Below are 24,237 nucleotides of genomic sequence, written 5' to 3' on the forward strand. Positions count from 1 at the left end.
GTCTGTTTTTGTGCCAGTACCATGCTGTTTTTATTATTATTGCTTTGTAATATAGTTTGAAGTCAGGTATTGTGATACCTCCTGCATTGTTCTTTTGACTGAGTATTGCCTTGGCTATTCGTGGCCTCTTGTGTTTCCATATAAATTTAACAGTAGATTTTTCAATCTCTTTGATGAATGTCATTGGAATTTTGATGGGAATTGCATTAAACATGTAGATTACTTTTGGGAGTATAGACATTTTTACTATGTTGATTCTACCAATCCATGAGCATGGGAGATCTCTCCACTTTCTATAGTCTTCCTCAATCTCTTTCTTCGGAAGTGTATAGTTTTCCTTGTAGAGGTCTTTCACATCTTTTGTTAGGTTTACACCTAGGTATTTGATTTTGTTTGAGGCTATTGTAAATGGAATTGTTTTCATACATTCTTTTTCCGTTTGCTCATTGTTAGTGTATAGAAATGCTAATGATTTTTCTATGTTGATTTTATATCCTGCTACCTTGCTATAGCTATTGATGATGTCTAGAAGCTTCTGAGTAGAGTTTTTTGGGTCTTTAAGGTATAGGATCATGTCGTCTGCAAATAGGGATATTTTGACAGTTTCTTTACCTATTTGTATTCCTTTTATTCCTTCTTCTTGCCTAATTGCTCTGGCTAGGAATTCCAGTACTATGTTGAATAGGAATGGAGATAGTGGGCATCCTTGTCTGGTTCCTGATTTTAGAGGGAATGGTTTTAATTTTTCTCCGTTAAGTATAATGCTGGCTGTAGGTTTGTCATATATAGCTTTTATAATGTTGAGGAACTTTCCTTCTATTCCTAGTTTTCTTAGAGCTTTTATCATGAAATGATGTTGGATCTTATCAAAGGCTTTTTCTGCATCTATTGAGATGATCAAGTGGTTTTTGTCTTTGCTTCTGTTAATGTGGTTTATTACGTTTATTGATTTTTGTATGTTGAACCACCCCTGCATCCCTGGGATGAAGCCTACCTGGTCGTGGTGAATAATCTTTTTGATGTGTTGCTGAATTCGATTTGCCATTATTTTGTTGAGGATTTTTGCATCAATGTTCATTAAGGAGATTGGCCTATAGTTCTCCTTTTTGGAGGTGTCTTTGCCTGGTTTTGGGATAAGTGTAATAGTGGCTTCATAAAATGTGTTTGGCAGTTTTCCTTCCCTTTCTATTTCATGGAACAGTTTAAGGAGGGTTGGTATCAGTTCTTCTTTAAAGGTCTGATAGAATTCAGCAGAGAATCCATCAGGTCCTGGACTTTTCTTTTTGGGGAGACTCTTGATTGCTGCTTCAATTTCATTTTGTGTTATAGGTCTATTCAGGTGATTAATTTCCTCTTGGTTCAGTTTTACATCCCAACAATTATAAAACACAAAAATATTTTATGTGGCACCAAGAAAGAGAAAACTGCTGCCTGTTCAACTGTGATTGCCTCAAATTGTAACATTCATTCTGATTTCAGGATTAATAAAATATGAAAATATACACTTCTTAAAATTACTGAATTATACTAAAGGTTTCAGATTTTCATTCAGTTGTTTTTAAGCATAAAATATTTTAAAACTAATATTCAGACATACTCAATGGATTTTTCAAGTGTCCTACTTTGAGGGTTCTCATCTGTATTTGTCAGTAGTAAAAAGTTATCCACCCTGGTTGAGCATGGTTGCAAACACACTTGAGCAGCTGAGCCTCAAGTTCGAAGCCAGCCTGGACTACATAGAAAGACTGTGCCTTAAACAAGCAAAAAATTATCCACCTCTTCAAGACCAAATGGATTTTTAACATAGCGTCAATCTAAATACAAAATTCTTGCTGAATTAATTAATTGGATGATTCTAAATGACCTTAGCAGACCATAAGAACTTTGTCATGATGAGTGGGAAGAAGTCTTTTTAGTTTTAACTATATGACTCCCATCAGAGCTATCTTGAGTGTTTCATGGAATCTGAGGGCAGATACTGAGGTAGGCCTCAAGACTATAGCAGTGTAGAAATCTGTCCTCTCCGTCTCTCGTGTCTGTTCCCTTTGCAAAGAACCCCCCTTGAATTGCTTTCTTCTTCTTTTTTTTTTTTTTTGGGCTGCAAACAGGCTCTCTACCCCATGAGCCATACCACCAGTCTATTTTGTTCTGGTTATTTTAGAGATGGGGTCTCGAGAACTATTTGACTATTTGCCTGGCCTGGCCTCAAACTGCAGTCCTCTTGATCTCAGCTTCCCAAGTTGCTAGGATTCTAGGTATGAGCCACCAGTACCCATCTGTTGCTTTCTTATGGTCAGATTTCCCTGCTCCCAGATACAAGGATAGCAATATAGGTAATGCTTCCAACTTTCAAATTTGCATTTCCTTTGTGTAAGAAAGTATCCAAGATAAGCCTGGAATTCCTTGGCTGCAATTCTAAATTATTCCAGAGCAGATTTGGCCCAGCTTAGAGATTCAGGTGTGTACCCATGGGTGAGTCAGCTATGGACTGGGAGCAGAGTCACCTAAGAACACAAAAGTTCCTGCTGTAAGTGTATAGACATGAAAAGAAATGAGGGATAATTACTACTGAGAAGTGAGGAATCGTGAGCTAGAGAGACAGCCTGTTGGCTCCCTGCTTCATGGGGCCTTTCATATGTCCATATAAGGATTGGATTGCAAAATACTTAGACATTGATCTCTTCAAGATTCATGTAATAGGAGTGTTACAAAGATGTCTTTTCATTACTCCCATAACTAAACTACCTTAAATGGGTATAAAACAAATACTTGTTTCATTAATTTTATACATTAGTAAGTTCTGTTAGAGTAAACCTCCACTGTACTTGAAAAATGAAAATAATTTTATCCCACACAGATGTTAATAGTTACATAATAAAAGTTGATTTATCAATGTTAACATTCACTTTATATGCTAGAATAAAATATATAGCCATTGTAATTATTTTGTATCTTTTTATTCCTAGTTATGTAAATTATTGAGGATGGATAACATTTCATAGAAAGTATGGGTTTAGGTTCTATTTAACTGACTTAATGGTGACTTATAACTTCTTTTAGTTTCTTCCCATGTTGAAAATGTCATCATCCAGGTATACCATGGGTTAGGATGTGATTAGATTATAAATTACTAGAATAATTTAACTTAGTTTGTGCCAACACTGATTAACTTTCAGCAAGTTAGGAATTCTGAAAACCTAATTTGTCTCTGCATGAGAGGTCTAATTCTAATGCTAAGTTTATTTTTCTTTCTACTTAGTTTAATAACATGTTTAATAAGTTACTGGGTAATGATGAGGAAACCTAGTCCTGTCTATTCATTTGGGTAAGTTCAAATTATTTTCTGCTAACTTACTGCTTTTAAGATACTAGTACAGTAAAGAGCTAACTGTGGTATTTTTAGGCAAAAAATGCTGTCTGTTTAATGACATAATAATCAAATAGTGTAAGTAGACAGAAAAGCACCATCTAAGAAGAGTCTAGAAAAAAAACAGGAACCTTGAAAATATAAATGTTCACATTCAGTTTTATTATATTTTATGAAATAAATATTAACATAAAGTGATCACAGTAAGTTCTTTAGTATTTTAAGAAACTTATTTTAGGGCTGAGGGTTTGGCTCAAATCCTAGAACTTGTTTTGGTTGGAGAAAGTACTGGGGTTTGAACTCAAGGCCTCACGCTTGCTAGGCAGGTGCTCTACCACTTGAGCCACTCCACCAGCCCTATTATGTTTTTAATAATATATAATGCTCTATTTTGATTCCAGCATTTTTCCTTTACAAACAGCAATATGATGAACATCTTTTATGACATGATTCCGACCTTATATTTGAACCTTCATGATTATTTCCTTGAGAATGTTAAGCATTTAAACTTATTATATGTATCAGGGACCATTAGACTATGTGATATTGGAAAAACTGTAATGAATAAAACAATAGTCCCTGACCTCTAGCTTAGAGTTTAGGGATTAAAAAGCATATTCATAATTAACTGCAATACATGTGGAAACGAGAGACAGTATAAAAAGTTAAAATCAAGAACACTTGAATTTGAAAAGCTTACTTTTTCATGATTCTGAACAGTTACTTTTCCTCTATGTGTTCCTTATCTGTTCAGAGGGAAAAAGTGGATAAAGTAATCCTCATAAGTACTCAATGTTTAAATGAGGTAATAGGGCAAGCACTAACCAATGTCTAGTGCAAGTTGGGACAATAAAATGTTAGCTATTATTATAATAACGGTTATTTCTACAAAAATAAGGACCATAAATAGGTCCAGGGAATATATGTTGAATAAATAGGTACTCTTTTCTTTAATCTTTAATTTTTCACTTCTTTTCAATTTCCTTCTAGAGATTTTGTAGTCTGATTGAGTAGCATTTGCTAATAGTAGACTGCACATGCGTATATTTAGAGAATGAATAAATGAATGCAAATGTGTTTTAAAGAGGCTAGTTGTGAATTCAAAAAATTATGGTGATCTAATTAATTTTCTGATTTCAGGTTTGAAAGATTAGAAGTTCTGGCTGTATTTGCTTCCACAGTCTTGGCACAGTTGGGAGCGCTTTTCATATTAAAAGAAAGGTACATTCAATATATTGTTCTAAATCCTACCAATGCACTTTTGGGAATCCATGGAAACACATCTGGTTTGAAGGGCATGCAAATTAATATGAGCAGTGCTAGAGTTTTGGTATTACAATTTCTTATTTCAGACTTTCTTTTTTTCCACTTCTATTTCTTTTTTTGATGTAACCAAATTCAATAGTAGGTGGATCTGAATGAAAGAAAGAGATTTAGTAAGCCATGGCTTGATGTTTATCACAAACCCATTGAAACAGGTTTGGTTGAGAAAGATTAATTTTTTTTTTTTTTTTAACTCAAGGCTTCATGCTTACTAGGTAGGTGCTCTGTCACTTGAGCCATTCTACTAGCCCTTTTATGTGTCAGGTATTTTCGAGATAGTCTCACGAAACATTTGCCTGGGCTGGCTTTGAACTGTGTGTCTCCTGATCTCTGCTTATTGAGTAGCTAAGATTGCCAGAGTGAGCCACCAGCACCCAGCTTAATATTACTTTCTGAGAATAATTTGTGAAGCTCCTAGCCTTATGACTGTTATAATGTTAAAAGATTTTGTGAACTTTAACGTAGATTAATTGTATATTTAAAACAGGCTTGTAGTTTTAAAATCGGGTTTATTTAATATATTTTTCTTTCTTTTAGTGTAGAACGCTTTTTGGAACAGCCTGAGATACACACGTGAGATTTTATTTTTTATTTATTTTTTGTAGTGCTGGGAATCAAACCCAGGGCCTCATCTATGCTATGCAACAAGAGCTCTACAACTGAGATACACCCCAGCCCAAAATTTTAATTTTAATGCAATGTATAATGTACTATTCATTTCAATTACTAATTGGTAATAGTTACTTTGTACAATGGCAGAGTTCAAAGTGTGGCAGTATACGTTTACTCTAGCATTTCAAAAACAAAATCTCCAAATCCCAAGACTCCTTTTCCCCTTAACAGTTCGTAGGACCTAGACATATTTATTATACTGCACTAGAAGGTCTTTCTACCTTGGCTTCAAGTCCTTCGTAATTTACAGATCCAGATCAACACACTAAGGCTAAAGACCAACTCCCTTGAATCTTCTATAATTTCAAATTCTGATCAGTTAATTCAGGAAAGTCTGGCTTGTCCAATGTGTTATAAACCAAATTGCATTAGCATTTATACAAATTTATTATAGTAATTACCTATAAGAAGATATTGTTAATGATAAGAGGCCTTTTTTTGTCCTGTGTAAGATGTAGCACCAGCAGACAGTACACAGATTGTGTGGCTAGTTACTAAGACCAGATGCTGGCTCTGGAAATACCATACCCTTACAGCAGATTTTTCTTTACCTTTGTAGACTTCAATCTCTGTACTTTGTGAAATTACATGTTGATATTGCCAAGAGAAAAAGTAAAAGTGAATATTATTGTTTTTTTTTTTTTTAGGGGAAGATTATTAGTTGGTACTTTTGTGGCTCTTTCTTTCAACCTGTTCACGATGCTTTCTATTCGGAATAAACCTTTTGCATATGTCTCTGAAGGTATGTTTTTTTTTATTGGCTATTAAGAGATGTCCACTTAATCTCTTATAGAAAGTCTTTTCTTTGCCTTATTGACATGTAGATACATGAGAGTATTTTCAGAAAAGAAGGAAGAAGCAGGCCAAAAGTCCTCACATATTCTTTAAGCAGAAGATTATAAAACAAAATCTCATTAACTCACGCTTTCAAATAATATATAACAACAGGCAGGGCTGATCTGTATATTAAATTATGTGTGATGAAAAGTTACATTTACTGGCTAAGAGTGGTGGCTGAAGCCTGTAACCCTCGCTACTTAGGAGGCAGAGATCGGGAGGATTCTGGTTTGAGTCCAGCCCAGGCAAAAAGTTTGAATGACCTCATCTCAACCAGTGATTGGGCACAATGGCTTGTGCCTGTCATCCCCAGCTATGGGGAAGCATAAATAGGAGGATCAGGGTCCAGGCTGGCCCCGGACATAAATGAGACCCTATCTCAAAAATAGCAATGAAAGGACTGGGGGAACAGCTTAAGTTGTAGTGCACCTGCCTAAGCCTAAGAGCTCAATCCCTAGTACCGCCAAAGAAAAAGAAAAAAAATTACATTTACCAAATAACATGAATGGGTGAGATTTTAGATGTATACTCTACCTAAGAAAAGTCTGTTGTAAACATAAAAGCATTGGCTTACATGGAATAGTTGACGTGCTGACTGAAAATAATTGTATTCTATTAATGAAATAAGTTCCCAGGAATTGCTCTTCGGCAATAAGTGGATAGGAATGTATTTGATAGTACCAAAACTTTGTATCTTTTGAAGTGTTCTTTTATTTTAAAGTCCTTACAGGTTTTTCATTTCAGTGGTATAAATTATTGGCAGTTTTAACAATTTTAATGGTTTGAAATCCTACCAATCAACAAGAGATTAGCTGCTAACTGATAGAATAGTGAGGTGAAAACAAAAGAGGATGTGTACACAGATCCACATAGAGAAGCAAAGACAGAGGAGGATCTTTGTAGGTTTTACTGATGTGTGCACACCAGGACAGTAAAAAGATGGAAGCTTTCTGAAATGCTCATTCAAATTCAAACAACTTCCTAAGTGTTAGGAAGACAAATTATGTTTATATGAGTTAAAGTTTACGAATTACTGCATGAAGCTGGACACCACACAGATAGCTCACACCTGTAATCCTAGGTACTTGGGAGGCTGACATTGGACGGATTGAGGTTTGAGGCCAGCCTGGGCAAATAGTTCTCAATGCTATCTCCAAAATAACCAGAACAAAATGACCTGGAGGTGTAACCCAAGCAATAGAGCATCTGCTTTGCAAGAGTGAAGCCCTAAAGTTCAAACTCCAGTCTAAGGAGAAAAAAATTACTGCATGAACTGCATACCAAAGATCTTTATTTAAATAAAGCTAGTTATAATCACCAGAATATATACTTTCTTTTTTGTGGGATTTTACTTGATTCGTGATTTTACTTGAAATTCTTATTTTATTCAGAATAACCCATCTAATTCTCTGCATAGTCATATGAAGTAAATAATTTTACTGTCCCCATTTAACCTTGGGGCACAGAGAGATTAAATCATTTGTTCAAAGTCATTCACTTAGTTATAGGCTGAGCTTGGATTTTTTTTTTTTTTTGTGGTAATGGAGCTTGAACTCAGGGCCTCATGCTTGCTAGGCAGGAGCTCTACCATTTGAGCCATTCCGCCAGTCCTTTTTGTGTTGGGTACTTTCAGAATAGTCTCTCTCAAATTATTTACCTGGACTGGCTTCAAACTGCAGTCCTCCTTCCAAGGAGCTAGGTTACAGGTGTGAATCCAGACATTCTAATATCAGAGTCATAAACTACTCTGCTAGTCTTTTGTGTAGGGTTGCCAATCTCTTTTACATTATATACTTATAAGAAAATGACTATTTCTTTAGCACCCTGGGGTAAATGGAAGAGGATGTGTGAATCTGGAGGCTACTTGTCCATGTACAGTCATTGGCAGGTGTTTTTGGATGTACCCACATCCCCACCTGATTTTCTGAGAGCCAAGGGAAATAATAGTTGGTATACTTAGAACACATTCTCAGCACAGTGCTTATGAAGCTGTGCTTTACTATATAAAAAGCCTTTAAAAACTTCAAATTAATTTAAGTTCACTAATTCCTTCAGATCAATCCTTTATTATGGTTAAAACTATATTTGACTTAGCATCTTAAGAGCATAAAAAAGGAAAAAGTTCTAGATTTCAGGAGTAACATGTCCATTTGTTATGTTATATTGTCACTCCCAAACTTATTTTTAAAATAAAAGAACTCAAGTATTTCTAATAGTGGTTTATTCTTCTATGTAGATAATTTAAGTGTTTTCTTCCTAAAGCTGCTAGTACAAGCTGGCTTCAAGAGCATGTTGCAGATCTTAGTCGAAGGTAAGAAGTTACAGAGTTTTATGATATGCATACTTTAAAAAGAACTCATAAGAAGTTCATCTATTAAGAAGCCTTACATTGGGGTGGGGATTTAGCTCCGTGGTAGAGCTCTTGTCTGGCATGCACAAGGTCTTGGGTTTAATTACCAGCACCACTGAAAACATTAAAACTAAAAAGAGGGAGCTTTAGACCATTTATCACTAGTTTACTGCATGAATGGCACAGATCATATTATTACTCTCTGTTTACTTTTTAGTTAGTGATACACAAACAAGATCTTTGCAAGTGATAGAGCTTTGTGCCCAAGTCCTCTTTGCCTTCTTTAAAAAGTACAATGTAAGTTACTTTTACAAGGTTTTCATCAGTATAATGTGAACTCTGCTAATGAATTCTCTTTTTGTTTGGTTTTTCATAGCTTGTGTGGAATTATTCCAGGACTTAGTAGTATCTTCCTTCCCCGAATGAATCCATTTGTTTTGATTGATCTTGCTGGAGCATTTGCTCTTTGTATTACATACATGCTAATTGAAATTAAGTAAGTATTTTTTATTGCTGTCAAGTGTGTTTTGATTCTTGAGGCCTGACTTTTAAGGCATGGGCAAGATGGATTGTGGTCAAGCTTCTAGCATTTTTGCTTGTAACCTGTGTAACTTTGGTCAAGTTTTGTCCTCAAGTGTTTTCAAGTAGGTGTGAAGTAATTTTTCAAATAAAGCATTTTAGAGCTGTGCACTGAAGGCTCATACCTGTAATCCTATCTACTTGGGAGGCTGAGATCAGGAGGATCATGGTTCAAGGCCAGCCTGGGCAAATACTTCTCGAGACCCCATCTCCAAAATAACCAGAGCAAAATGAACTAGAGGTGTGGCTCAAGATGGAGCACCTGCTTTGCAAAGCATGAAGCTCTAAGTTCAAACCCCAGTCCCACCAAAATACATAAATAAAGTCTTTGAGGAAATAGACATTATAGCTGCTTTAATATTAACATTTATGACATGATTCCTTTTACCCTTTAAATATTGCTGTTTAGTAGAGTCTGTCCTTAAATCATCATCATTATTGTTTTGTATATTCTCCGAAAAAAATCACTTAAATTTTTTTACTACCTCTGAGGCTTTCCAGATCTGCATGTCTAGTCCAGATCTCTATTGAATTACAAAAGGCGCTATCTCCCTGACTTGTATTCATGTCTGTCTCAGCTGAACCTATTTTCACAGTATCACCAAAACTCTTGCATTTCCCCACTCAGTGAATGTTACTACCATTTATTCCAGTTCATTCTTTTTGAAAAATTGTGTTAAATTTTTTTTGTTTTAACCATGGAGTTCAGTGCCATTAAGTACATTCCCATTTTTTGTGAAACCATCACTAACTAACATTCATCCCTAAAACCTTTTTATCTTCCCAAACTGAAACTCTAAATTCAAACATAACTCCCCTTTTTCCTCTATTTGTTATCCCTAGAAACCACCATTCTACTTTTTGCCTCTGGTTTTAACTATTCTTCTTTATATAAGTAGACTCAAACAGCATTTGTCTTTTTGTGGTTGGCTTATTTCACGTAGCATAATGTTTTCAAGGTTTATCCATTTTGTAGGATGTGTCAAAATTTCCTTCATTTCTAAGGCAAAATAACATTTCGTTATATGTACATAACACATTTTGTTTACCCGTTCATCCATCAATGATATTTGGGTTATTTTCATTTTTAAAAATTTGGCTATTATGAATAATGCTACTATGAACATGGGTGTTCAAATATTTGCTTGAGTCCCTACTTCCCATGTATCTGCACTGCAGTGTTTGTGGTTTTGTTGCTGCATCAGAGTTTTCTTACCCTCATACATGCTGCTTTTACTGTCTGGAATAGCTTCTTCCCATTATCTCACTCATCTTTGAAGGCCTACCTGCTCATTTTATATTTAGCTTCCTGGATTATCCCCACCCCAGTAGCTGTATCACTTATTCATTTGTGCATCTGACACCCTGTAGAGACTTAAGTAACCAATACATGGGTAATATATGTATTCCTGCTATTTCCAAAGCAAGGTCAGGCTTATTTATGTTTCTATTTCCAGCATTAGGGATGCAGTAAAAAAAGTGTGCAGGATCAGCTTATTAACCATTGACATTTTGATTTCTCTTGTTAATAAAACTTCAGCAAAATCTGAACTATTGCTGAGATGGTACACTTCAGCCATAATGTTGTATAGTATTGCTAGAGAATCTTAACTTATAAATTCTTGAGGAATTTTTCAACTTTTTATTTTAAGAATTGTTCATAGGAAAATTGATGGAATCACTGAAGAAATCCATTAGTCTCTATGTATCAGAAATTAGTACTTGAAGTTTTTTGTCTAATTCAAGCAACTGGATATATCTAAAATCTTTCCTCACTGTGTTTTGTCAAGTAAGTTGAAAAAACATAGTGAGGAAATGCTCACATTTTTCTTCATCACCTCTTTTCTCTCTTACATAATTATTAGTTCCTTTTCCACTGAACTTTGATAATATTCCTGATTCTAGAACCTGGAATATTTTTTTCCTCTTTAGGTACTCCCTTGTCAGTAGTAGCCATTTGTGATAAACACAGTCCTCTTGCTTTAGATAATTAATCTTCAGTAGATTGAATTTTAAGATGCCCATGAAATATATATTTAAGATTGAAAATTCTGTTTTCCCTTTAGTAATTACTTTGCTGTAGATACTGCCTCTGCAATAGCCATTGCGCTGATGACATTTGGCACTATGTATCCCATGAGCGTGTACAGTGGGAAAGTACTGCTCCAGGTAAGGTTCTTGGAATGTAAATTCTTATTGACCAGGTTCCTCTACAAGAGTGTAGCAGTGAATGTGTTCTTCTACTTGATTATAAAAACTTTAGCAACTGGAAGGCCTTATTAGAATTGAAGTCAAACATTTATCTTCTAAATTTATATAGTAGGAACCAAGTGAAATTCCATTGGCTCATAAACTAGACAAAACTCTGTCTGTATTTCTGTGACATATAATCATGAATTTAAGATTATTTGCCTTTAAGAATGTTTTAAGTTAAAACAATGTTACTTAAAATTTGTTGGGTTTTTTTTTTTTTTTTTAGATAATTTTCCCTTAGTAAATGTGGTTTGGCTGTTGAATAATCTGGTTATGATTACTTTCTGGTTTGTTGTCACTGTATCAGTGATACTTTGAAATTTCAGACTTAAAAATGATAAATTGTTGCATATTGAAACAGTAGGAACATCTGTATTCATCAAGCCCCTGAATACAAAAGTAATTTCCCAAGTATGGATATATATGTGAGCACTGCTTTTCCTTTTGTCTCTTATTCTCATGAGTTTTCTAAAATTTAGGGGTTGTAATTCCATCTCCAAAAGCAGTAGTAACAATATGATACTGCTAATCATTGCATGATGTTATGCCCTTTATAAAATGTTACTTATCTAAACATGTCTTGAAGATTTTTTTGTTGGTTACCTGGTTAGTCCTTTGTGTGTGTTGGGGGAGTTGTGGTATTGGGTTTGAACTCCAGGCCTCACATGAGCTACCAGCATCTAGTTGGTTGGTTCTTTAAATCTTACTTGATTCTAAAGATTGAAGCTTCTTTGTGAGATAAATGACTGTGGGCCAATTAGTAATGTTATTCCCGTAGTGGGCCACTTGAAACCTCTCTTTCCTACATCAGAGTAGGGCACATGCAAAGGTTGGAGTTCAATCCCCAGTACTGCCAAAAAACAAAACAAAAAAAAGCAAAGGTTGGTTTAAAATTCATTTTAGGAGTTTAAGGACCATTATTGCAAATTTTTTTGTTCCCTAGGTTAATCATATTTTATTACCTTTTCCCCAGACAACTCCACCCCATGTTATTGGTCAATTGGATAAACTAATCAGAGAGGTAAGATGGAATAGTCAGTAAAGTCATTTTAATTTATGCTAGGGAATTAGAAGGGTGGGTACATAGAATATTTTATTAAACCCTACCTGGAATTTTACTCTAGGGGAGTTTATGTTCTTATAATAATGTAATAGGCGCCATAACAGTAGCAAAAAATAGAAAAATTTAAGGTATTCCTCACTTTGGAAGTCAAATTCACTTGAAATAATGTAGAAGGTAATAGTCTAAAGACTGTTAGCTATGTAAATGCTGTGATTTTTCTGACTATAGTTAGATCTAGGATTTTGACAGACAATGTTCACTTTTGCATATTAATTACTTCATCACCTTGCATCTTGATCCGTGGGTTTAGACTGTATTATCTATAAATTTCTTCCAGCTAACTAATGAAGAAATAAAATAACTGAGTTATTTGAATGTTGAGACAATTCTAAATTCTTGTTGTCAGTATCACAATCGCCATTTTTTCCCAATATAGCCAGCTACATGTCTAAGCTTGTGAAGCCTGACCCTGAGTATGCCTTCTTTTCTACTGTATCTCTGGGCCACACACTGTTCGTCTGTCCTTAGGATTTCTGATAGCTCAAATCCAAGAACAGACTTGTGCACAGGTTTGTTATAAAGGAAAGAAATAGTCGAGAAGACAAAAAAAATCTTGTACTACAAATACAAGATATTGATAGAATCAAAAGAACACATAGTGTTGAAATTCCAAGCATACAGGAACTGATTCTAGAAGGACTGGGGCAGCCTTGAGTCACCACAGAACAAACAGGAGAACTATCTCGAGTGATCTGGGACTCCTCTTGGCAAATGGGTGTCCTTGTGCAGGTTTGCCCTGTATTTTAGGCTTAGAGCAAGTGCAACATATGACTGAACTATGCCAGATATGTCAAGTGCAGATAACCCTGATAACCTATTTTTGTGTTTTGAGTAGGTATCTACCTTGGATGGAGTTTTAGAAGTCCGAAATGAACATTTTTGGACCCTAGGTTTTGGCTCATTGGTATGTTTGCTAAGTATTACTTTAGTTATCATTTAAACCTTAAATTTTAATTTTAAAACTGAAAAATATTTCTTTAAAAGTTTCATTTCTTTGATTTCGTTTCCATTTCTGTGTAGTTAAGTCTAAAATTTACATGGGCTCAATTACATAATTGAGATTGAGGAATGTTTTTCTTTACCTTTTTAAACTTTTTTTTTCTTTTTTTTTTTTTTATTCATATGTGCATACAATGTTGGTTTCATTTCTCCCCCCTTCCCCCACCCCCACCCTTAACTCCCCCACCCCCTCCCTCTCCGACCCATCCCCTTGCTACCCGGCAGAAACTATTTTGCCCTTGTCTCTAATTTTGTTGAAGAGAGAGTATAAGCAATGATAGGAAGGACCAAGGGTTTTTGCTACTTGAGATAAGGATAGCTATACAGTGAGTTGACTTGCATTGATTTCCTGTGCATGTATGTTACCTTCTAGGTTAATTCTTCTTGATCTAATCTTTTCTCTAGTTCCTGGTCCCCTTCTCCTGTTGGCCTCAGTTCCTTAAGAGTCTCTCCTTTAGTTTCTCTGTGTTGAGGGCAACAATTGCTATCTAGTTTTTTAGGTGTCTTACCTATCCCCAAAACTCCCTTGTGTGCTCTTGCTTTATCATGTGATCAAAGTCCAATCCCCTTGTTGTGTTTGCCCTTGACTAATGACTGAATATGAGGGAGAACATACGATTTTTGGTCTTTTGGGCCAGGCTAACCTCACTCAGAATGATGTTCTCCAATTCCAACCATTTACCAGTGAATGATGACATTTCGTTCTTCTTCATGCTGCATAAAATTCCATTGTGTATAAATACCACATTTTCTTAATCCATTCGTCAGTAGTGGGGCATCTTGGCTGTTTCTATAACTTGGCTATTGTGAATAGTGCTGCAGTTAACATGGGTGTGCAGGTGCCTCTGGAGTAACCTGTGTCACAGTCTTTTGGGTATATCCCCAAGAGTGGTATTGCTGGATCAAATGGTAGATCAATGTTTAGCTTTTTAAGTAGCCTCCAAATTTTTTTCCAGAGTGGTTGTACTAGCTTACATTCCCACCAGCAGTGTACGAGGGTTCCTTTTTCCCCCACATCCTCGTGAACACCTGTTGGTGGTGGTGTTGCTAATGATGGCTATTCTAATAGTGGTGAGATAGAATCTTAGTGTGGTTTTAATTTGCATTTCCTTTATTGGTAGAAATGGTGAGCATTTTTTCATGTGTTTTTTGGCCACTTGAATTTCTTCTTTTGAGAAAGTTCTGTTTAGTTCACTTGCCCATTTCTTTATTGGTTCATTAGTTTTGGGAGAATTTAGTTTTTTAAGTTCCCTATATATTCTGGTTATCAGTCCTTTCTCTGATGTGTAGCTGGCAAATATTTTCTCCCACTCTGTGGGTGTTCTCTTCAGTTTAGAGACCATTTCTTTTGTTGAGCAGAAGCTTTTTAGTTTTATGAGGTCCCATTTATCTATGCTATCTCTTAGTTGCTGTGCTGCTGGGGTTTCATTGAGAAAGTTCTTACCTATACCTATTAATTCCAGAGTATTTCCTACTCTTTCCTATATCAAATTTAGAGTTTGGGGTCTGATATTAAGATCCTTGATCCATTTTGAGTTAATATTGGTATAGGGTGATATACTTGGATCTAGTTTCAGTGTTTTGCAGACTGCTAACCAGTTTTCCCAGCAGTTTCTATTGAAGAGGCTGTCTTTTCTCCATCGTATATTTTTAGCACCTTTGTCAAAGACAAGTTGGTTATAGTTGTGTGGCTTCATATCTGGGTCCTCTAATCTGTTCCACTGGTCTTCATGTCTGTTTCTGTGCCAGTACCATGCTGTTTTTATTGTTACTGCTTTGTAATATAGTTTGAAGTCAGGTATTGTGATACCACCAGCATTGTTCTTTTGACTGAGTATTGCCTTGGCTATTCGTGGCCTCTTGTGTTTCCATATAAATTTAGCGGTAGATTTTTCAATCTCTTTAATGAGTATCATTGGAATTTTGATGGGAATTGCATTAAACATGTAGATCACTTTTGGGAGTATAGACATTTTTACTATGTTGATTCTACCAATCCATGAGCATGGAAGATCTCTACTTTCTCTAATCTTCCTCAATCTCTTTCTTCAGAAGTTTATAGTTTTCCTTGTAGAGGTCGTTCACATCCTTTGTTAGGTTTACACCTAGATATTTGATTTTTTTTGAGGCTGTTGTAAATGGAATTGTTTTCATATATTCTTTCTCAGTTTGTTCATTGTTAGTGTATAGAAGTGGTAATGATTTTTCTATGTTGATTTTATATCCTGCTACCTTGCTGTAGCTATGGATGGTGTCTAGGAGCTTCTGAGTAGAGTTTTTTGGGTTTTAAGGTATAGGATCATATCGTCTGCAAATAGGGATATTTTGACAGTTTCTTTACCCATTTATATTCCTTTTATTCCCTTTTCTTGCCTAATTGGTCTGGCTAGGAATTCCAGTACTATGTTGAATAGGAGTGGAGATAGTGGGCATCCTTGTCTGGTTCCTGATTTTAGAGGGAATGGTTTCAGTTTTTCTCCGTTAAGTATAATGCTGGCTGTAGGTTCGTCATATATAGCTTTTATGATATTGAGGTACTTTCCTTCTATTCCTAGTTTTCTTAGAGCTTTTATCATGAAATAGTGTTGGATCTTATCAAAGGCTTTTTCTGCATCTATTGAAATGATCAAGTGGTTTTTGACTTTGCTTCTGTTAATGTGGTTTATTACGTTTATTGATTTTTGTATGTTGAACCACCCCTGCATTCCTGGGATGAAGCCTACTTGGTCGTGGTGAATGATCTTTTTGATGTGTTGAATTCCATTTGCCATTATTTTATTGAGGATTTTTGCATCAGTGTTCATTAAGGAGATTGGCCTATCGTTCCCCTTTTTTGGAGGTGTCTTTGCCTGGTTTTGGGATAAGTGTAATACTGGCTTCATAAAATGTGTTAGGCAGTTTTCCTTCCCTGTCTGTTTCGTGGAACAGTTTAAGGAGGGTTGGTATTAGTTCTTCGTTAAAGGTCTGGTAGAATTCAGCAGAGAATCCATCAGGTCCTGGACTTTTCTTTCTGGGGAGACTCTTGATTGCTGCTTCAATTTCATTTTGTGTTATAGATCTATTCAGGTGATTGATATCCTCTTGGTTCAGTTTTGGATGATCATGTGTATCCAGAAATCTGTGCATTTCTTTAAGATTTTCAAATTTATTTGAATATAGGTTCTCTAAGTAGTTTCTGATGATTTCCTGGACTTCCATGGTGTTTGTTGTTATCTCCCCTTTTGCATTCCTGATTCTACTAATTTGTTTTTTTTTTTTTTCCTCTCCTCATTTTAGTCATTTGCCAGGGATCTGTCGATCTTGTTTATTTTTCAAAGAAGCAAGTTTTGTTTCATTAATTCTTTGTATGTTTTTTTTTGGTTTCTATTTCATTGATTTCAGCTCTTATTTTTATTATTTCTCTCCTTCTATTTGTTTTGGGATTTGCTTGTTCTTGTTTTTCTAGGAGTTTGTGATGTATCATTAGGTCATTGATTTGGGATCTTTCAGTCTTTTTAATATATACACTCACAGATATAAACTTTCCTCTCAGGACTGCCTTTGCTGTGTCCCATAGGTTCCAGTAGGTTGTGTTTTCATTTTCATTGACTTCCAGGAACCTTTTAATTTCCTCTTTTATTTCATCAATGACCCATTGTTCATTAAGCAATGAGTTATTCAATTTCCAGCTGTTTGCATGTTTTTTGTCTTTACTTTTGTTGTTAGTTCTAGTTTTACTGCATTGTGATCAGATAGAATGCATGGTATAATTTCTGTTTTTTTATATTTGCTGAGGCTTGCTTTGTGCCCTAGGATATGATCTGTTTTGGAGAAGGTTCTACGGGCTGCCGAGAAGAATGTATATTGTGTAGAAGTTGGATGAAATGTTCTATAGACATCAAGTAGGTCCATTTGATCTATTGTATATTTTAGATCTAGAATTTCTTTATTGAGTTTTTGTTTGGATGACCTAACTATTGATGATAATGGGGTGTTAAAGACCACTGTGTTGGAGTTAATATATGCTTTTAGGTCCTTCAGGGTATGTGTGATGAAATTGGGCCATTGACTTTGGGTGCATATAGGTTGATAATTGTTATTTCCTTTTGGTCTATTTCCCCCTTTTATTAGTATGGAATGTCCTTCTTTATCTCGTTTGATCAATGTAGGTTTGAAGTCTACTTTGTCAGAGATAAGTATTGCTACTCCTGCCTGTTTTCGGCGGCCATTGGCTTGGTAAATCTTCTTCCAGCCTTATGCTTATTTCTGTCAGTGAGATGGGTCTCCTGTAAGCAACAAATTGTTGGATCTTCCTTTTTAATCCATTTCATCTAACAGTGCTTTTTGATGGGGGAATTAAGTCCATTAAGTGTTAGTATTGATAGGTATGTGGTGATTCTTGTCATTTAGTTGTCTTAGTTGTTTGAAGGTTTGATTGTGTGTACCTAAGTTGAGGTTACTCTCTACTTTCTTGCTTTTTCTTTTCCTGTAGATTGGTACTACCTGTCCTTTCATGGTTATGTTGGGTTTCACTTTCTGTGTGCAGAATCCCTTGAAGAATCTTTTGTAGTGGTGGCTTTGTGGTCACATATTGTTTTAGTTTCTGCTTATCATGGAAGACTTTTATTGCTCCATCTGTTTTGAATGATAGTTATGCTGGGTAGAGTATCCTGGGGTTGAAGTTATTTTCATTCAGTGCCCGGAAGACCTCACCCCAAGCTCTTCTTGCTTTTAATGTTTCTGTTGAGAAGTCTGCTGTGATTTTGAATGGTTTACCTTTGTACGTTATTTGTTTTTTCTCTCTTACAGCCTTCAATATTCTTTCTCGGGTCTCTGTATTTGTTGTTTTAATGATAATGTGCCATAGGGTAGATCTATTTTGGTCTGGTATGTTTGGTGTTCTGGAGGCCTCTTGCATCTGTGTGGGATTAGATTTCTCTAGATTTGGGTAAATTTCTGTTAGTATTTTGTTGAATATATTACACATTCCCTTTGCTTGCACCTCTTCTTCAATGCCCATGATTCTCAGCTTTGGTCTTTTGATGGAGTCAGTGAGTTTTTGCATTTTCTTTTCACAGATCTTTAGGTGTTTACCTAATAGTTCTTCAGTTTTTCTTTTAATTACCGTTTCATCTTCAAGTTCTGAGATTCTGTGTTCTGTTTGTTCTATTCTGCTGGATTGGCCTTCCATTTTGTTTTGCAATTCTGTTTTGTTCTTTTTTCTGAGGTTTTCCATATCCTGGGTTGTTTCCTCTTTAATGTTGTCTATTTTGTCCTGAGTTCATTTATCTCTTTATTAATTGTGTTCTTTGTTTCACTTTGGTGTTTATACAGTGCGTCTGGTTTTTTTTTATTTCTTCTTAGTGGAAAATGTCTGCTTTACTTCTATCTCCCTCCACTCTTTCCCTGTCCATCATTTTGAATGTCTAAAACTCATTGTCTAGTAAATTCTTCAGAAAGGGCTCTTGGGAACAATAGTCCCTTAATTCTTGAATGTTGAAAACAGTTTGTGGAAATTGTATTTGAAAATCAGTTGACTGGTTTTAAAATCTTTAGTACATATTTTTCCCTTTTTTTCTTAAATATATTACTTCATTTTTACCTCTGACATAAAGCATTGGTGAGACAATCTATTTTTCCTTTTATATGTGACTTTATCTTTTCACTTTGATACCTGATTTTTTTCTTCAAAGGGTTGGATTGTAGCTCAGTACTAGAGCATGTGATTAGCAGGTACTAAGGCTGTGAGTTCATTTCCTAGCACTTAAAAAAGTAGAATATGAGTTTGTGGGCCCACAACCCCAGCAGGCTGCCCAGCAGTCTCACCATGCCCAGGCGCCAGCAGAGCAGAGGGTAGGCACCAACTCCACCTGCCATAGGCAAGGAATGCTTCCCAGGGTGGCCTGAATTCTCAATGTGAAGAACTCCACCTGGATATGAGTGCAGCCCTTGGGCAAGAAAACAGGTGGAGGTGGGGCTCATACTGGGTCATTTATTTCAGGTGTAGTGTACGCTTTTCATAGTGTTTCACAAGTATTTGTTAAAACGTTTAGGAATGTTTTCTTCAATTACCGTTACTAATATTTTCTTTTTTGGAAACTCCTATTATGTACATGCTGTCATGCTATATGGTTGCCTTTCATATTTGTTATTTTCTCTTACATTATCTCTTTATTTTCTTTTGATTTTAAATGTTTGCCGTTTTTGTTTTTGTTTTTTAGTTCAGTACTGGGGTTCTAACGTAGACCTTGTGCATGCTAAGCAAGCAGCCTGTGGAGCGAGCCACATTCCCAGCCCAATATTTTTCTTAGAGTACACATGTATGTTTGTTTGCTTTTGTATTCCCTTGAATATAGTCTTCTTTTTTGAAGTGATTTTTTTTTTTCCCATGGGTTCAATTGTTATCCCATTTCTCTGGTTTCTAATTATGTCTTGTGTTCTTGTTTCATGTCTTTTGACTTGTTTTGAAAAAGTATGTTATAGTTTTTATCTGTTTTATAGTTACATCTTTCTGTAACCTTTTATAATCTGTTTTATATTCTTTTTTATAACTGTATGATATTTGGCCTCAGTTCTTTGCTGTTGCTCATTTTTATGTGAAATTAGTTTTCCTGAGTGTTTTTGGGTAAGCTGTGTAAATTCATGGGTCTAGAGCACCTTTTTCTGATAACTTGACCTAGTGGAAGTTTTTCTTTCTCCTGACTATTCCTGTTTATTTGAACCTCTTCTATCCTTTGTCAGCTCTGCTGCTTAATTTGGCTTTTTCTTTGGTTGGTTGTTCTCAGTGTAGGGCTTTGTCCTAGAAAAAAAGTTTTACCTGATTACTTTGAGAGCTCACAGGGCTTAGGCTCTTGTAGCCTTCAGACTCTGTTTTCATTTGCCTTTCTCAGATTAACTGTCTTAGATTTCCTCTAAGTACTTCTTAGCTGCTTTGGGACTTTAGGTCAGTGAGATACCCTGTTGTTTCCTTCTGTTTCTCCTACACAGATTCTGATGCCTTGCAGGTTTATATCTTGTCTTTAGAATTTCATAGGGGTACCATATTACTTCATTTTTCTGTAGGTGTTTATAGGTTTTTCAGTTTTGCTCTCTTAGTTTCTCTGTTTCTGCAGGATAATTTGGGCATTTAAAAAACGAAGCCAGGCACCAGTGACTCACATCTGTAATCCTAGCTACTCAGGAGGCAGAGATCATGAGGATCGTGGTTCAAAGCCAGCCTGGGCAAATAGTTCATTAGACCTCACCTCAAAAATACTCAACATAATAAAGGGCTGGTGGAGTGGCTCAAGCAATAGAGCACTTGCCTAGCAAGCTTGTGGCCTGAGTTCAAACCCCAGTACTGCTAAAAACAAAGCAAAACAAAACAAAAACAAAGAACTATTTTTAATAGTTGCAGAGTTTCACAGTGTACAAATATGCCATAATTTACTTCATTAATCCCACAGTGAACATTTAGGTTATTTCCACTGTTCCTGTATAGCCAAGATGGGATGAATATTTCATGGAATAACCTTTACATGTATGTATGTGTGTATGCTATATGTTTTAACCAAAATAGGATCATTCCTATGCCTACTGTTACCTACTTTAAATACATAATGTATGGTTATTCCTTAAGATTAAGTTTTAGTAGTTTCTATGAGTCAGAAAATAATTACAGTTTTCAACCAGGGTTGTGGTTTAATTGGTAGAGCACTTGCCTATCACTCATAAGGCCCTGGGTTCAATCCCTAGTACTACAAAAAAGAAAAGAAAAAAAATCACATTTTTTATGGTTTTGATGCAAACTGCTATGCAAGTAGTGTAGTTTATTTGTAACCATTCTTTTAATTGTAGCGGTGATACTAATGAATCGAAAGTGTTCCTTCATTCTTTTAGAATTTAGTCATTTAGAAACTACATTTGCATGGTCTCTAATTAAGGCCCAGGGAATTAATGGAATAAGCTTTCAAGTGTCCAAAAGTGATGTCACAATAGCCTCAGATTAAAACATGCACCATACTCATAGCAGACTGCTCAAGCTCATTTTCTGAGCTTGTGGTTTTCACTTATTTACTTTAATTTCCATGTCAAACTGAAAAAGAATACAGTATCTTTTATTGTTTTGTATAGTGACAAAGATGAGATGTAGGGTCAGGGAAAAGGGAGAAGTCAAAGGTGACTTTATTTCTAAACATGGCTTCTCTTACCTAAAAGTAATAGGTAAGTCATCAAATTCAAGGAATATAGAGATTTTTTCTATCTCATGACTGACAGTCACTCTCTCATTACTGTTCTGTTTTTAGCCTTCTAAGTCATGATTCAGGCACGTTGTAATTAGACAAACTATTTGACTAATTTATGAACAGTTCATGTTTTGTTATAATTTTTCTTTTTTGGAAACCTGAATTCATCTAAAAATCAAAATGTTATGTCTGCTATGCAGGTTATTAATCTTATTCATTCTAGTGTATATTTTAAGTTACATTTTTATTAGGCAAATAGGACCTAACTATTAGGAAAAAAAAGAATGTATAAATCATGAAGAGAGTAAAAACCCTTAGTTCTTCCATCTACAGATAATTGCTCTTTCTTAATATCTTTGTGTGTGTGTGTGTGTGTGTGTGTGTGTGTGTGTGTGTGTGTGTATGTATGTTTGTTGCATTCTGTTTTAACCAAAATAGGATCATTGCTGTGCCTACATGTTATTATGTACTTTAAAATATAACTTACGATAAACACCTTTTCAAGTTAATAAATATGCTTGTAACCATCACTGTGAAGTCTGGTGGTCTCTGTTCTCTTAGTACCTAGACAACGAAACCTTGGTTGTCTTTAATGAGACCTTCTCCTTTATCTGTTAGCTGCAGTTGAGTATCAAGTCTTCTGCCCTGGAATATGATTACTTGTATGCTCTTTGATCTCACTGTTTTTGTCCTGGCTTAGCTTTTCTCATTTCTAACCTAAACTGTTGCATTCATTTCTTACATGATGACCAGTCATCTACACCTACAGTTTTTTTTCTGAACTCAGTTTTTTCAGCTTCTTTTGAATGATGCTATTAAATCAGAACAACTTCTCATTATGTTTAGGGTTCTCTGCCAGCCTTTTTAATCTTATTATCTACCTATTGCCTATCTTTTGTGTTTATTACACATCCATGTAGGAGGCACTCACACTGGTAAAGGGGAATTGTATCCAAGTGAATATCCTTCCAGTTGTATTTGGCATCCCTCCCAAAACAACCTTGTGACTGGAAGAAACACATTTGCCACTTTCCTGTCAACATGACTGATTATAATGCCCTTGTAATTAGCTTGGTCCCAATTTCCAGCAGAAAGGCTCTCTAACAATAGGGACAGAATGCATGAAACAGAAATGTTTCTTTTTCTTCTTTTTTTTTTGGTGGTACTAAGGTTTGAACTCAGGGCCTCATACTTGCTAGGCAGGCACTCTACCACTTGATCTACTCCACCAGCCCTTTTTTGTGTGTGTTAGGGATTTTCGAGATAGGGTCTTGTGAACTATTAGCCCAGGGATGGTTCCAAACCTTCATCCTTCTGATCTCCACCTCCCAAGTAGCTAGGATTACAGCTGTGAACCACCTATGCCTGGCTTCTTTTAAATGTGAGTCTATCAGGGAGAAAAATAACTGACCAATGAAACAAAACATCTGACTGTAAGACTTCCTTAACACAAAGGACTAACAAACAAGGCTATCGTGCTTTACCATTTATAGATCTTACATGTATATTTTCATTTGATCCTCACAACAACCCTGTGAGGTAGGCAACACAATTATTATTCTTACTGAACAGATGAGGAAAGTGAATCTCAGAGTGGTTAACGATGTGCTCAGAATTCTACAGTTAATAACTGTATAAATATCAGTCTTAAAATTCTCAGCACCAACCTCCCCTCATTCTTGCCCTACCTACTTCACCAGGATAATAGAAATAAAATGAGTTCAAGGCTAGAAAAGGACTTTGAGGGGGAAGAAAGCACTATAGAATTACACCCATAAAGGTATTAGCATGGTGGCTTACTTCTGTAATCCCAGCTACTAGGATGGTGAAGATTGGAAGTATTGCGTTTCAACACCAGCCTGACCAAAAAGTTCACAAGACCCCATCTCAACCAATAAATCTGGGAGGGGGGGCATGGGGGCAGTAATGCAAGCCTGTCATCCCAGCTACGAGGGAGGTATAAATTGGAGGATTGTGGTTCAGGTCCACCCAGACAAAAACCATGAGACCCTATCCCAATAACTAAAGCAAGAAGGTCTGGGGGTATTGCTCAAGTGATAGAACATCCTGAATTTAAACCCCAGTACCACCCCCAAAAAGAATTATACGCATAAACTATAAGCATTGTCCATGATACCTAGCTCATTCCCCTTCCCATTCCAGCTTGTGCATGAACCTAGACTTTTATACTACCTCTGTTCTGTGTTCAGCTAAGCAGTTAAGTAAGGCAGGATAACAGTGTGATCCTGTTTAAAATTATATAAATTTTAAGCAGGGTACCTGCATTGTTAAGCAAATTGAAAACCAACACAGAAAGGCTAATGTGTGACTAGGATGCATTACAGCACATAGCAAAGCAAGGCAGCATTATCAAATAGAAGGGTATAATTGCATAGAAGGAAAACATGGTGTCAGAGTTCAAGCTGGCACACACATAGTTACCTAAAGCAAAGTGGCAGCGAAGAAGTTATTTGTTCTGTGCTCTGCGATACATAAACGAGCAGAAGATTCACGGGAACCCATGCAAAAG

General features: G+C 35.8%; 1 protein-coding gene across 6 annotated transcripts in view; it reads left to right on the plus strand.

The window, feature by feature from the left end:
- Positions 1–24,237, plus strand: part of Slc30a6 (solute carrier family 30 member 6) — a 52,127-nt gene that overhangs the window by 24,928 nt on the left and 2,962 nt on the right. For 3 of the 6 annotated variants that reach the window (XM_074049462.1, XM_074049465.1, XM_074049463.1), the window contains 9 exons: positions 3,260–3,325; positions 4,508–4,588; positions 5,228–5,263; positions 6,010–6,104; positions 8,462–8,510; positions 8,926–9,045; positions 11,195–11,297; positions 12,355–12,402; positions 13,340–13,408. In XM_074049462.1, the coding sequence (XP_073905563.1) occupies positions 3,260–3,325; positions 4,508–4,588; positions 5,228–5,263; positions 6,010–6,104; positions 8,462–8,510; positions 8,926–9,045; positions 11,195–11,297; positions 12,355–12,402; positions 13,340–13,408 (667 nt within the window). Of the gene's footprint in view, positions 1–3,259; positions 3,326–4,507; positions 4,589–5,227; positions 5,264–6,009; positions 6,105–8,461; positions 8,511–8,773; positions 8,847–8,925; positions 9,046–11,194; positions 11,298–12,354; positions 12,403–13,339; positions 13,409–17,295; positions 17,385–24,237 lie in introns of those variants that run through there. The other 3 variants (XM_074049466.1, XM_074049467.1, XM_074049468.1) reach the window with 3 other exon arrangements.

The sequence above is a fragment of the Castor canadensis genome, chromosome 12 (assembly GCF_047511655.1).
Source record: "Castor canadensis chromosome 12, mCasCan1.hap1v2, whole genome shotgun sequence".
Classification (NCBI taxonomy): Eukaryota; Metazoa; Chordata; class Mammalia; order Rodentia; family Castoridae; genus Castor; species Castor canadensis.